General features: G+C 43.0%; 1 protein-coding gene across 1 annotated transcript in view; it reads left to right on the top strand.

Annotated features, from left to right (window-relative positions):
• The window catches only part of LOC132381203 (choline/ethanolaminephosphotransferase 1-like), a 113,457-nt gene that overhangs the window by 12,431 nt on the left and 87,370 nt on the right, over nt 1-13,656 (top strand). Inside the window, exon 2 of the mRNA XM_059950502.1 lies at nt 8,815-8,962. Within this exon, the coding sequence (XP_059806485.1) occupies nt 8,815-8,962 (148 nt within the window). The remainder of the gene's footprint in view (nt 1-8,814; nt 8,963-13,656) is intronic.

Raw genomic sequence — 13,656 nt, 5'->3', positions numbered from 1 at the left:
CACTCCCTCCTACTTACCAATATATCTTTGCTAAAAAACAGCCTGTCCCAATCCACACTTGCCAGATCATTTCTGATACCATCAAGAATGGCATTTCTCCAATTTAGAATCTCAACTCATGGACCAAATCTATCTTTTTCCATATTTACTTTGAATCTAATGGCATTATGAACACTAGCTGCATAATGTTCATATGCAGCATATGCAGCACTCTCCACAGATTTCTGTCAACCACCCTGTCTCATTGCCTAATTGGAGATCAAGAATCGCGCACTCTCCTTTTGGGACTTCTACGTACTGATTAAGAAAACTTTTCTGACCACATTTAACAAACTCCATCCCATCTAGTTCTTTTACTTATGGGAGTCCCAATCAACATGTGGGAAGTTAAAATCACCTGCTATAACAGCCTTGTGTTTCTTGCAGTCTGTGATCTCTCTTCAAATATTGGACTATTGGGTCATCTATAAAGCAGCCTCATTAGTGTGGTCATGCCTTATTTCTCAGTTCCACCCCTAAAGTGGCATGGTGGTGTAGTGGTTAACAGAGCACTTTACAGTATAGGCAACTTGGGTTCAATTCCCGCGGCTGCCTATAAGGAGCTTGCATGTTCCCCCGTAACTGCATGGGTTTCCTCTGTGTGACATTCATAGTGTTGCAGTTAGCGAGCCAATATTACAATGTCGGTATTCTGTGTTCAATTTGGGTACCATGTGTAAGCAATTTGTACATTCTCACCATAAACTGCATGGGCTTCCTCCAGATGCTCCAGTTTCCTCCCACAGTTCACAGATGTACTGTTTAGTAGGTTAATTGGCCATTGTAAATTGTCCTGTGATTAGGCTCTGATTAAATCGGGGGATTTTTGGGAGGCATGGTTCGAAGGGCCTATTTCACACTGTATCTCAATAAATATAGGAATAACGCCTCACTAGACAAGTTCTTCAGTCTGTCCTGACAGCACTGCCATGGCACCTCCCCTTTAAGCCCTCTCGTTCCATCGCGTCTAAACCTGATGTTGAGGGGTAAGGCCACGTGGTACTCTGCACTGGCTGTTTAACCTCTTTTCTGAATGTCACCCAGTCCCCTGTGCCCCACGCCTTGGGTGTAATGACCTTTCTATATGTCTAATCTATCACCCCCAAGCCTCCCAAATGATCTTGGGTTCATTCATTTCAATCTCCAACTCTTTAATGCGAAGTGTTGGAAGCTGCAGCTGGATGAAGCCATCAAGGACACTGGAGGTCTCCTTGCCTTCCCATATCTTGCAAAAGGAGCATTTCACCATCCCACCTGGCATCTGTATGGTTCTAATTGTGCAAATATAAAAATGAAACAATTAATATTTAAGTGGAAAAAAATTCTACCTACAGTTTTTTCACCCTCCCTCACTCAAGTCTCTCCTCTCTGAAGCCTCTCATACCAGAGGGATGCATTTAAGGTAAAAAGGGTTTGGACTTGCCTCTGACATTGTTTTTGAAATGATCCCTTTCTAGTTTAAATGTGTGCCCTCTGGTATTAGACATTTCAACCCTGGGAAGAGGATATTGCTCCTTTATCAGATCTCCTCTCAGCTTCTGCCACTCCAGAGAAAATAATCCAACTTTGTCCAAGCTTTCATTATAGCACATTTCCTCTAATACAGACAACATCCTGGTAAACCTCTTCTGTACCTTCTCCAAGGCCCCAACAACCTTCTGATAATGGGGCTGCCAGAACTGTATGTAATACTCCAAATGCAGCCTAACTCCAGTGAGTCTTACTTCAGTGGTTGGTAAGTGGATGGAAAAGATATTGAGAGGCAGGACTGATGAACATTTGGAGAGGTATAATATGATTAGGAATAGTCAGCATGGCTTTGTCAAGGGCAGGTTGTGCCTTACGAGCCTGACTGATTTTTTTGAGGATGTGACTAATCACGTTGATGAAGGTAGAGCAGTAGATGTAGTATATATGGATTTCAGCAAGGCATTTGATAAGGTATCCCATGTAAGGCTTATTGAGAAAGTAAGGAGGCATGGGATACAAGGGACATTGCTTTGTGAATCCAGAACTGACTTGCTCACAGAAGGCAAACAGTGGTTGTAGACGGATCATATTCTGCATGGAGGTTGGTGACCAGTGGTGTGCCTCAGGGATCTGTTCTGGGACTCCTACTCTTCATGATTTTAATAAATGACTGGGATGAGGAAGTGGAGGGTTGGGTTACTAAATTTGCTGATGACACTAAGGTTGGGTGTGTTGTGGATAGTGTGGAGGGCTGTCAGGGGCATTGATAGGATGAAAAACTGGGCAGAGAAGTGGCAGATGGAGTTCAACCCAGATAGGTGTAAGATTCATTTTGGTGGGTCAAATATGATTGGCAGAATGCAGTATTAATGGTAAGACTCTTGGCAGTGTGGAGGATCAGGGATATTGGGGTCCAAGTCCATAGGACACTCAAAGCTGCTGCCCAGGTTGACTCTGTGTGCATTGGCCTTCATCAACATTGGGATTGAGTTTAAGAGCTGAGTGGTAATGTTACAGCTATATAGGACCCCACATAGGTCAGACCCCACTTGGAGTACTGTGCTCAGTTCTGGTCATCTCACTACAGGGAGGATGTGGAAACTATAGAAGGGGTGCAGAGGAGATTAAGAATGTTGCCTGGGTTGGGGAGCATTTCTTAGGAGAATAGGTTGAGTGAACTCAGCCTTTTTTCCTTGGAGCGGCGGAGGATGAGAGTTGACCTGATAGAGGTGTATAAGATGATGAGAGGCATTGATCGTGTGGATAGTCAAAGGCTTTTTCCCAGGGCTGAAATGGCTAACAGGAGAGGGCACGGTTTTAGGGTGCTTAGAAGTAGATACAGAGATGTCAGGGGTAAGTTTTTTATGCAGAGTGTGTGGAATGGGCTGCTGGTGATGGAGGCTGATGCAATAGGGTATTTTAAGGGACTACTGGATAAGTACATGGAGCTTAGAAAAATAGAGGGCTATGGATAACCCTAGGTAATTTCTAAAGTAAGTACATGTTCAGCGCAGCATTGTGGGCTGAAGGGCCTGTATTGTGTTTCTAACTAGACTTTTAGAAAGCTGAAGCATAACTTCCTGAATTAGTGCTTGACTAGTAAAGGCAAGTATGCCACATGTCTTAGCCACCCTATCATCCTTTGTAGCTAGATCTCCCTGCTCATCAACACTGTTAAGTGTCTCTTACATTTGGTCTACCAAATGCCCTGTCGCACTCTTTGAGCAAATTCTTTGAGAGACTGGTTAAAGACTACTTCGGCAGCATGACCCCTTACAATTCGCCTACTGACAGAACCGGTCTGCTGATGATGCCATAGCCAATGTCCTCACTCACCTGGAGAAGAGGGATACATCCGTTCGAATGCTGTTCCTGGACTGAGTTCAGCATTCAACACCATAATTCCTTCCAGACTTGTCAGGAAGCTCAGAGTCCTCGGCTTGTATCTCACCTTGTGCAGCTGGATTCTAGACAACAGGTGGTAAGGATGTGCTCCCTCACCTCTGCTCCTCAACACAGGAGCCCCTCAGGGTTGTGTTCTGCCTTCCCTTCTCTACTCCCTTTACACCCATGACTGTACTGCCAAATATAGCTCCAATCCACTGAACAAATTCACAGATGACACAACTTTGATTGACCTTATTTTTAGTGGTGATAAGACAGCCTACAGAGGAAAGATGTGGACACTCTGACACAGTGGTGCCAGGATAACAATCTCTCTGTCAATGTCCAAAAACAAAAGAGATGATTGTGGATTACAGGAGGAATGGAGACAGGCTTGCGCCGATCAACAGCAGTGGGTCTGCATTTGAGTGGGTGAGTAGTTTCAAGTTCCTTGGTATACACATCACCAAAGATCTCAGCTGGACTGTACAAACCAACTGTGTGGCAAAAAAAAGCACAGCAGTGTCTCTTCCACCTCAGGTTTGGCATGTACCCTCAAATCCTCAAGACCTTCTACAGGGTTACCATTGAGAGCATAGAGACTGGCTGTATCAGCATCTGGTACGGAAACTGCACCAGCCTTAATTGCTGGGTACAGCAGAGAGTGGTACAGACAGCCCAGCACATTTGTGTATGTGAACTTCCCAGCATTGAGGACATTTATAGCAGCAGGTACAGAAAGAAGGCCTGAATGATCATCGGGGATATCAGTCACCCCAACCATAAACTGTCTCAGCTGCTTCTGTCTGGCAAACGGTGCCTCAGCATTAAAGCCAACAGGCTACAAGACAGCTTCTTTCTACAAGCCATTAAACTTTTAAATTCACATGCTTATACATTGCAACAGAGTCGTAATGCAAAGATTTTTACTTCCTCATGTTGTGGGATGGATGCAAGATTCAAATAAATTCTAAATTCCAGGGTGCAACACCACATCTGGCAGGGTTAAACTCTATCGGCCCTTTCTATGCCCATATTTACAACTGATCTATATCCCATTGTATTCTTTGCCAGTCTTGGACCTTGATGAGAACTTGGAGTAGGATTAGGTCCATTGTGTCTACACCGCCATTCTATCATGGCTGAACCTGGATACCACTCAACCCCATACACCTACCTTTTCGCCATATCCTTTGATACCTTGCCTGATCAGGAAACTGCCTACTTCTACCTTAAATATACCCACAGTCTGTGGCAGAGCAATCCACAGATTCACTACTCTCTGGCTAAAACAATTCCTCCTTCTATTCTAAAAAGTCACCCCTCAATTTTGAGGCTGTGCCCTTTAGTTCTGGATACCCCCACCAGAGGAAACATCCTCTGCACATCCACCCTATCGAGCCCTTTCAACATTCAGTAGGTTTCAGTGAGATCCCCATGCATTCTTCTAAATTCCAGTGAACTCTCCTCATAAGTTAACCCCTTCATTTCCTGAATCATCCTTGTGAACCTCCTCTGGACGCTCTCCAATAACAACACATCCTTTCTGAGATACAGGACCCAAAACTGTCAACAATACTCCGAGTGCAGCCTGACTAGTGTCTTATAAAGGCTCAGCATTATCTTTTTTGCTGTTATATTCCTCTGGAAGTAAACGGCAACATTACATTTGCCCTCTTTACCATAGATTCAGCCTGTAAATTAGCCTTCTGGGAGTCTTGCACGAGGACTCCTAAGTCCCTCTGCACCTCTGTTTAAGACTTTATAACCATTAGACATAGGAGCAGAATTAGGTCATTCAGCCCATTGAGCTGCTCTGCCATCCCATCATGGCTGATCCTGGATCCCACTCAACTCCATATGTCTGCTTTCTCACCATATTCTTTGATGACCTGACCGATCAGGAAACAATCAACTTCCACCTTAAGCATACCCGCAGACATGGCCTTCACAGCAGTTTGTGGCAGAACATTCCACAGATTCACTACTACCTGGTAAGAAATATTCCTCATTATCTCTTCTAAAATATTACCCCTCAATGTTGAGGCTGTGCCCTTTATTTTTGAACCTTCTCATTTGGATAATAGTCCTTTTACCAAAATGCATTATCATACATTTTCCAACACCGTATTCCATCTGCCACTTCTTTGCCCATTCTTCCAATTTGTCTAAGTCCTGATGCAATCGCATTGCTTCCTCAGCACTACCTACCCGTCCACTTATCTTCGTATCGTCTGCAAACTTTGCCACAAAGCCATCATTCCATTATCTAAAACACTGACAATGTGAAAAATAGTGTTCCCAATATTCCCCCTGAGGAACACCACTAGTCACTGGCAGCCAACCAGAAAGGATCCCTTTTATTCCCATTCACTGTCTCCTGGCTGTCAGCCATTTCTCTATCCATGCTGATATCTTTCCTGTAATTCCATAGTGTTTTATCTTTTTAAGCTGCCTCGTGTGGCATCCCATCAAATGCCTTCTGAAAATCCAAGTAAAAGACATCCGCTGTCCACCCTGCTTGTTACTTCTTTGAAGAACTCTTAACAGATTTGTAAGGCAAGATTTCCCTTTACAGAAACAATGACTTTGACTTATTTTATCATTAGTCTCCAAGTACCTCAAAACCTCGTCCTTAATAATAGACTCCACCATTTTCCCAACCACTGAGGTTAGGCTAACTGGCCTATAATTTTTTTTTCCCTTTCTCCCTTCTTGAAGAGTGGAGTGACACTTGCAATCCTGCAGTCCTCCAGGAATGTGCCAGAGTCAAGTCATTCTTGATGATGACTAATACATCTGTTATCTCCACCCTCAGGACGGTGGGATGTTGTCCATCTGGTCCAGGTGATTTATCCACCTTAAGACCTTTCAGTTTGCCTTGCTCTTTTTCCTTTGTAATAGCAATGGTTATTACTATGCTGTTCTCACACTACCAACCTGAACACTTACTAGCCCACCTAATGACATTTTCATCAAGGTCACTTATATACATCACAAGCAGCAGAAGTCACAGTCCAGGTCACTCCAGAACACCACTTGTCACGAAACTCAGATAGATTAAATTCCTTCAGTCACTACCTCCTGTGAATTCTGAATCCAAACGGCCAATCCAACATTGATCCCATGTATCTTAATCTTCTGAATGAGCTTTCCATGAGGGACCTTGTCAAATGCCTTACAAAAATCCATATATGTGACATGCACAGGTCTGCCTTCATCGATCACCCTCGTCACCTCGCCAAAAAGATCTCAGACCTTGCTTGTGGCTAGGGAGGACACAATAATATTAGTCAAGGCCTCACCAATCTCTGCTCTCACCTCTCTTAATAACCTGGGGTATATTCCATCAGGCCCTGGGGACTTAGCCACGTTAATACTCTTTAAGAGACTTAATCACTCTTTCCTTTACTTCGAAATGCTCTAGCAATTAATACTCTTGGCACCGATCTCCCTGTTTTCCATGTCCTTCATCAGTAAATACTGATGTAAAATACTCATTAAGTACCTCGCTCTCATTCTCCACATCCAAGCAAATGTTCTTCTCTTTGTCCTTGAGTGATCCTTCCCTCTCCCTTGTAATTCTCTTGCTCTTGATTTATGTATAAATGCCTTGGGATTCTTTTTCATCCTACTTCTCAAGGACTTTTCATGGCTCCTCCAGACTTTCCTAATTCCCTTCATTTCTTTTCTGTCTCCTTTATAATCCTCCAGGGCTCTGTTTGATTCTAGCTTCCTAAGCTTTACATACTTTTCCTTTTTCTTGACTAAATTCATCTCCTCTCTCTTTATTTCTTGATATATATGACCTAAAATGTAATCAGATTTTTTTCAGCAAAACCCTATAACTAGATAAAGAGAACCCAATTAAATCAGAAAACAGAATAATACTTGTTCATTTACTTATTGCAAAAAGTTATCCAATGTTACATGTATTTGTTGGAAAAGGTATGTGAACCTTGACTTTCACTAATTGGTCTGACCCTTTGTACCGCAATAACTTCAAACAAACGTTTCCAGTAACTGTTGATCAGTCCTGCACATCAGCTTAGAGGAATTTTAGACCATTCTTCCATACAAAACTGTTTCAGTTTGTTAATATTTCTGGGATACCTTGCATGAACAGCCCTCTTCACTGCATCTGAATTAGGTTAAGATCTGAACTCAGATTTGGCTATATCAAAGCATGAATTTTCTTTTTAAATCATTCTGTGTTTCGGATCATTGTCTTGATGCTTCATCCAACTTCTGTTAAGCTTCAGGTGACGGACTGCTACCCTGACATTCTCCTGTAAAATGTCTAGATACAACTTTGAATTAATGGTTCCCTCAACGATTGCAAACTGTCCAGGCTCTGAGGCAGCAAAGCCAAGTCATGATGCTCCTTCCACCATGCTTCACAGTTGGGATGAGGTTTTGGTGTTGGTGTGTAGTGCCTGTTTTCCTCCAAACCTGGCAGTGTGCATTTCTACCTAGAAGTTCAACTTTTGTCTCATCTGTCCAGAGATTATTGTCCCAGAAGTGCTGTGGAACATCCAAGTGACCTTTGCAAACTTGACATGCAGCAATGTGTTTTTTTGGAGAGCAGTGGTGTACTTCCATGAATACCATTATATGATGGACACATAAACGGAGACATTAGCAAGTTCTGGAAATTTCTTCAGATCTTTTGCTGTTGCTCTTGGGTTCTTTTTCACCTCCTTCAGCATTGGATGTTGTGTTCGTGGTGTGATCTTTGCAGGACATCCACTCCTTGGGAAAGTAGCAACAGTACTGAATTTCTTCCATTTGTAGACAATTTCTCTTACTGTGGACTGATGAACACTCAGGTCTTTAGAAATGCTTTTGTAGCCTTTTCCAGCTTCAACCAACTCTACAATTCTTCTTCCATTGTCCTTTGAAAGTTGTTTTGATTAAGGGATGGTGCAGATAAAGAGATCTTTCTTGAGAAGCACAGGCTCTGTCAGTAACCTGACTTAGTGTGTCTCTTTTTAATGTGCAGGGCACCTTTACAACCCACACCTCCAATCTCATCTTATTGATTGGAACACCCGACTCCAAATCACTTTTGTAGGAGGAATTACCCCAGAGGTTCACATACTTTTTGAACCTAGCCTATGATTGTTTAAATGGTGAACTCAATATTGAAGAGAGTCACCCTAGCATCACTTATGGGCATGCATACAAGCTGTGTATGTATACAAGCTATCTGGTGTATTTATATTGTGTGCTTTTATTATTGCGTTCTTTATCTTTTGTGCATTTTACACTGCATTGGATCTGGGGTAACATTTATTTCATTCTCTTTACACTTGTGTACAGGAAATGATATTAAACAATCTTAAGTCTTCAATATCTTATGGTCTTGTGTGTGTAATATGGCTGCTTCCTTTGGCTTACTGTGCTTTCTGTACTCTCCAGGCACCTCTGTGGGCATACCTGGCTTGTGCTGTAGGTCTGTTTGTGTACCAGACACTCGATGCCATTGATGGGAAGCAGGCAAGACGAACAAGCAGCAGCAGTCCTCTCGGAGAGCTGTTTGACCATGGATGCGATTCACTTTCCACGGGTAGGAGTCGTTCTTAATCGGCTGCTTTTCACATACAGTACAAAGATTTCTTTCTTGTGCATTTAACTCTAGTTACTGTGATCCACATTTGAAAAAGACCATAAGTCATAGGAGCTGAATTAGGCCATTTATCCCAATGAGTCTGTCTGCTCTGCCATTCCATCACAGGAGATGTTTTTATCCATTGTCATAGAGAAGTACAGCACAGAAACAGGCCCTTTGGCCCATCTAGTCCAGACCAAAAATATTTTAACTGTCTGCTCTCATCGACCTGTAGTGGGACCATAGCCCTCCATATTTCTACTATCCATGTACCTATCCAAACTTCTATTAATCATTGATATTGAGCTCACATGCATCACTTGTGATGGCTACTCATTTCACACTCTCATGAGCCTCTGAGTGAAGATGTTTCCCCTCATGTTGCCCTTAAATTTCTCGCCTTTCATCTTTAAGACATGCACTCTAGTTGTACTCCCACCAAACCTCAGTGGAAAAAGTCTGCTTGCATTTACCTTATCTATGCCCCACATAATTTTGTATAGCTCTATCAAATCTCTTACGTTCTGAAGAATACAGTATTAACCTATTCATTCTTTCCTTATAACTCCTTGTAAATTTTCTCTGCACTCTTTTAACCTTGTTTACAATTTTTCCTGTAGTTAGGTGACCAACTGCACATGATACTCTAAATTAGGCCTTATACAACTTAAACATGACATCTCATCTCATGTACTTAGTAGATTGATTTATGAAGGCCAATGTGCCAAAAGCTTTCTTTACAATCCTATCTATCTGTGCTGCCACTTTCAATGAATTATGGACCTGCGTTCCTAGATCCCTTTGTTCTCCCACACTCCTTCGTGCCCTACTGTTCTTTGTGTTTAAACCTACCCTGGTTGGTCCTTCTGAAGTGCAAAACCTCACACTTGTCTGCATTAAATTCCATCTGCCATATTTCAGCCCACTTTTCCAAACTGATACAGATCCCTAGCTGTCAACTACACCTCTAATCTTGGTGTCATCCATAAATTTGCGGATTCAGTTAACCACATTATCATGTAGATCACTGATGTAGATGACAAGCAAAGTACCCAGCGTCGATCTCTGCGGTACACCACTAGCCACAGACCTCCAATCACTTTACTACTGCTCTGGTTTCACCCACAAAGCCAATGCCTAATCCAATTTAATACCTCATCCTGAATACCTTCTTGACAAGCCTCCCATGCGGGATCTTGTCAAATGACAACATTTGACAACATCCACTGCCTTGCCTTCATCTTCTTTCATGATAACTTCCTCAAAAAACTCCTTAAGATTAGTTAGACATGACTACCACACAAAGACTATCCTAAATCAGCCCATGTCTATCTAATATTTGTATCCAGTTAGCATATTCCAATAACTTTCCCATTTCTGATATCAGTGTCTCTGGCCTGTAGTTTTAAACAGTGGAAAACCACTGGCTATCCTCTAATCCTGTGGTACCTCTCCTGTTGCTAAGGATGCTTTAAATTGTGCCTTCCATAGGGTCTGAGGGAACTCTTTGCCAGACCCTGGAGATTTATCCACCCTGATTTGCCTCAGGGCCGCGAACACCTCCTCCTCTATAATCTGTACAGGGCTCATAAAATTGTTGCTATTTTGTCTCATTTCTATAGACTCTGAATCCTCCTGAGTAAATACAGATGCAAAGAATGGATTTAAGATTTTCCCACCTCCACACACCCCTCCATCTGCTTTGGCTCCACGCATGGATTACCATTCTGGTCTTCCAAAGGGCCAATTTTGTCTCTTGCAGTCCTTTTGCTGTTAACGTGCCTGTAAAATCACTGATGATTCTCCTTAATAGACAATAGGTGCAGAAGTAGACCATTCGGCCCTTTGAGCCTGCACCACCATTCTGAGATCATGGCTGATCATCTACTATCAATACCCGGTTCCTGCCTTGTCCCTGTATCCCTTGATTCCCCTATCCATAAGATACCTATCTAGCTCCTTCTTGAAAGCACCCAAAGAATTGGCCTCCACTGCCTTCCGAGGCAGTGCATTCCAGACCCCCACAACTCTCTGGGAGAAGAAGTTTTTCCTTAACTCTGTCCTAAATGACCTACCCCTTATTCTCAAACCATGCGCTCTGGTACTGGACTCTCCCAGCATCTGGAACATATTTCCTGCCTCTATCTTGTCCAATCCCTTAATAATCTTATATGTTGCAATCAGATCCCCTCTCAATCTCCTTAATTCCAGTGTGTACAAGCCCAGTTTCTCTAACCTCTCTGCGTAAGACAGTTCGGACATCCCAAGAATTAACCTCGTGAATCTACGCTGCACTTCCTCTATAGCTAGGATGTCCTTCCTTAACACTGGAGACCAAAACTGTACACAGTACTCCAGGTGTGGTCTCACCAGGGCCCTGTACAAATGCAAGAGGATTTCCTTGCTCTTGTACTCAATTCCCTTTGTAATAAAGGCCAACATCCCATTAGCCTCCTTCACTGCCTGCTGCACTTGCTCATTCACCTTCAGTGACTGATGAACAAGGACTCCTAGATCTCTTTGTATTTCTCCCTTACCTAACTCTACACCGTTCAGATAATAATCTGCCTTCCTGTTCTTACTCCGAAAGTGGATAACCTCACACTTCTTCACATTAAACGTCATCTGCCAAGTATCTGCCCACTCACTCAGCCTATCCAATACACCCTGAATTCTCCTAACATCCTCATCATGTCACACTGCCACCCAGCTTAGTATCATCAGCAAACTTGCTGATGTTATTCTCAATGCCTTCATCTAAATTGTTGATGTAAACCGTAAACAACTGTGTTCCCAATACCGAGCCCTGTGGCACCCCACTAGTCACCACCTGCCATTCCGAGAAACAGCCATTCACCGTTACCCTTTGCTTTCTATCTGCCAACCAGTTTTCTATCCATGTCAATATCTTACCCCTAATGCCATGAGCTCTGATTTTACCCACCAATCTCCTATGTGGGACCTTATCAAATGCTTTCTGAAAATCAAGGTACACCACATCCACTGGATCTCTCTTCTCTAACTTTCTGGTTACATCCTCGAAAAACTCCCAACAGATTAGTCAAGCATGATTTACCCTTGGTAAATCCATGCTGGCTCGGCCCAATCCTATCACTGCTATATAGATATTTCATTTTTAATAATGGACTCTAGCATCTTCCCCACTACTGATGTTAGGCTGACAGGACGATAGTTCTGTTTTTTCCCTCCCTCCTTTCTTAAAAAGTGGGATAACATTAGCCATTCTCCAATCCTCAGGAACTGATCCTGAATCTAAGGAACATTGGAAAATGATTACCAATGCATCTGCAATTTCCAGAGCCACCTCCTTTAGTACCCTAGGATGCAGACCATCTGGACCTGGGGATTTGTCAGCCTTCAGTCCCATCAGTCTACTCATCACTGTTTCCTTCCTAATGTCAGTCTGTTTCAGTTCCTTTGTTACCCTATGTCCTTGGCCCATCCATACATCTGGGACATTGCTTGTGTCTTCCCTAGTGAAGACAGATCTAAAGTACTTATTAAGTTCTGCCATTTCTCTGTTTCCCATAACAATTTCACCCAATTCATTCTTCAAGGGCCCAACATTGTTCTTAACTATCTTCTTTCTCTTCACATACCTAAAAAAGCTTTTGCTACCTTCCTTTATATTCCTGGCTAGCTTGCATTCGAACCTCATTTTTTCTCCCCGTATTGCCTTTTTAGTTAAGTTCTGTTGTTCCTTAAAAACTTCCCAATCATCTGTCCTCCCACTCACCTTAGCTCTGTCATACTTCTTTTTTTTAAATGCTATGCAATCTCTGCCTTCCTTTGTCAATCACTGTGGCCCCTTTCCCCCCTTTGAATCCTTCCTTCTCTGGGGGATGAACTGATTTTGTGCCTTGTGCATTATTCCCAAGAATACCTGCCATTGCTGTTCCACTGTCTTTTCTTCTAGGATATCTGTCCAGTTAACTTTGGCCAGCTCCTCCCTCATGGCTCCATAGTCTCCTTTGTTCAACTGCAACACCGACACCTCCGATCTGCCCTTATCCTTCTCAAATTGCAGATAAAAACTTATGGTCACTACCTCCTAATGGCTCCTTTACTTCAAGATCACTTATCAAATCCTGTTTGTTACACAACACTAACTCCAGAATAGCCTTGTCCCTGGTCGGCTCTCGTCCAAGAATGCATCCTGTAGGCACTCTACAAATTCCCTATCCTGGGGTGCAGCACCAACCTGATTCTCCCAGTTCACCTACATGTTGAAATCCCCCTTAACTTCTGCGACATTACCTTTGCCACATGCCAATGTTAACTCCCTGTTCAATTTGCACCATGCTACTATTTGGTGGCCTGTAGACAACACCCATTAGGGTCTTTTTGCCCTTACTGTTCCTCAGTTCTATCCACACAGACTGTACTTCTCCTGATCCTATGTCCTCCCCCCCCCCCCCCCTTGCAAAGGACTGAATCTCATTCCTCACCAACAGGGCCACTCCACCCCCTCTGCCCACATTTCTGTCCCTACGATGGCACATATACCCTTATACATTCATTTCCCAGGTCTGATCTCCCTGCAGCCATGTCTCCGTTATCCCAACAACATATTGCACGAATTGTCAGAAATAAGGCGGATGAGCTTGAAACCCAGGTGCGAATGGGTAACT

This window comes from Hypanus sabinus, chromosome 25 (genome assembly GCF_030144855.1).
Source record: "Hypanus sabinus isolate sHypSab1 chromosome 25, sHypSab1.hap1, whole genome shotgun sequence".
NCBI lineage: Eukaryota > Metazoa > Chordata > Chondrichthyes > Myliobatiformes > Dasyatidae > Hypanus > Hypanus sabinus.
The sequence above is the reverse complement of the archived record's forward strand: the minus strand, read 5'-3'. Positions and strand labels throughout refer to the sequence as shown.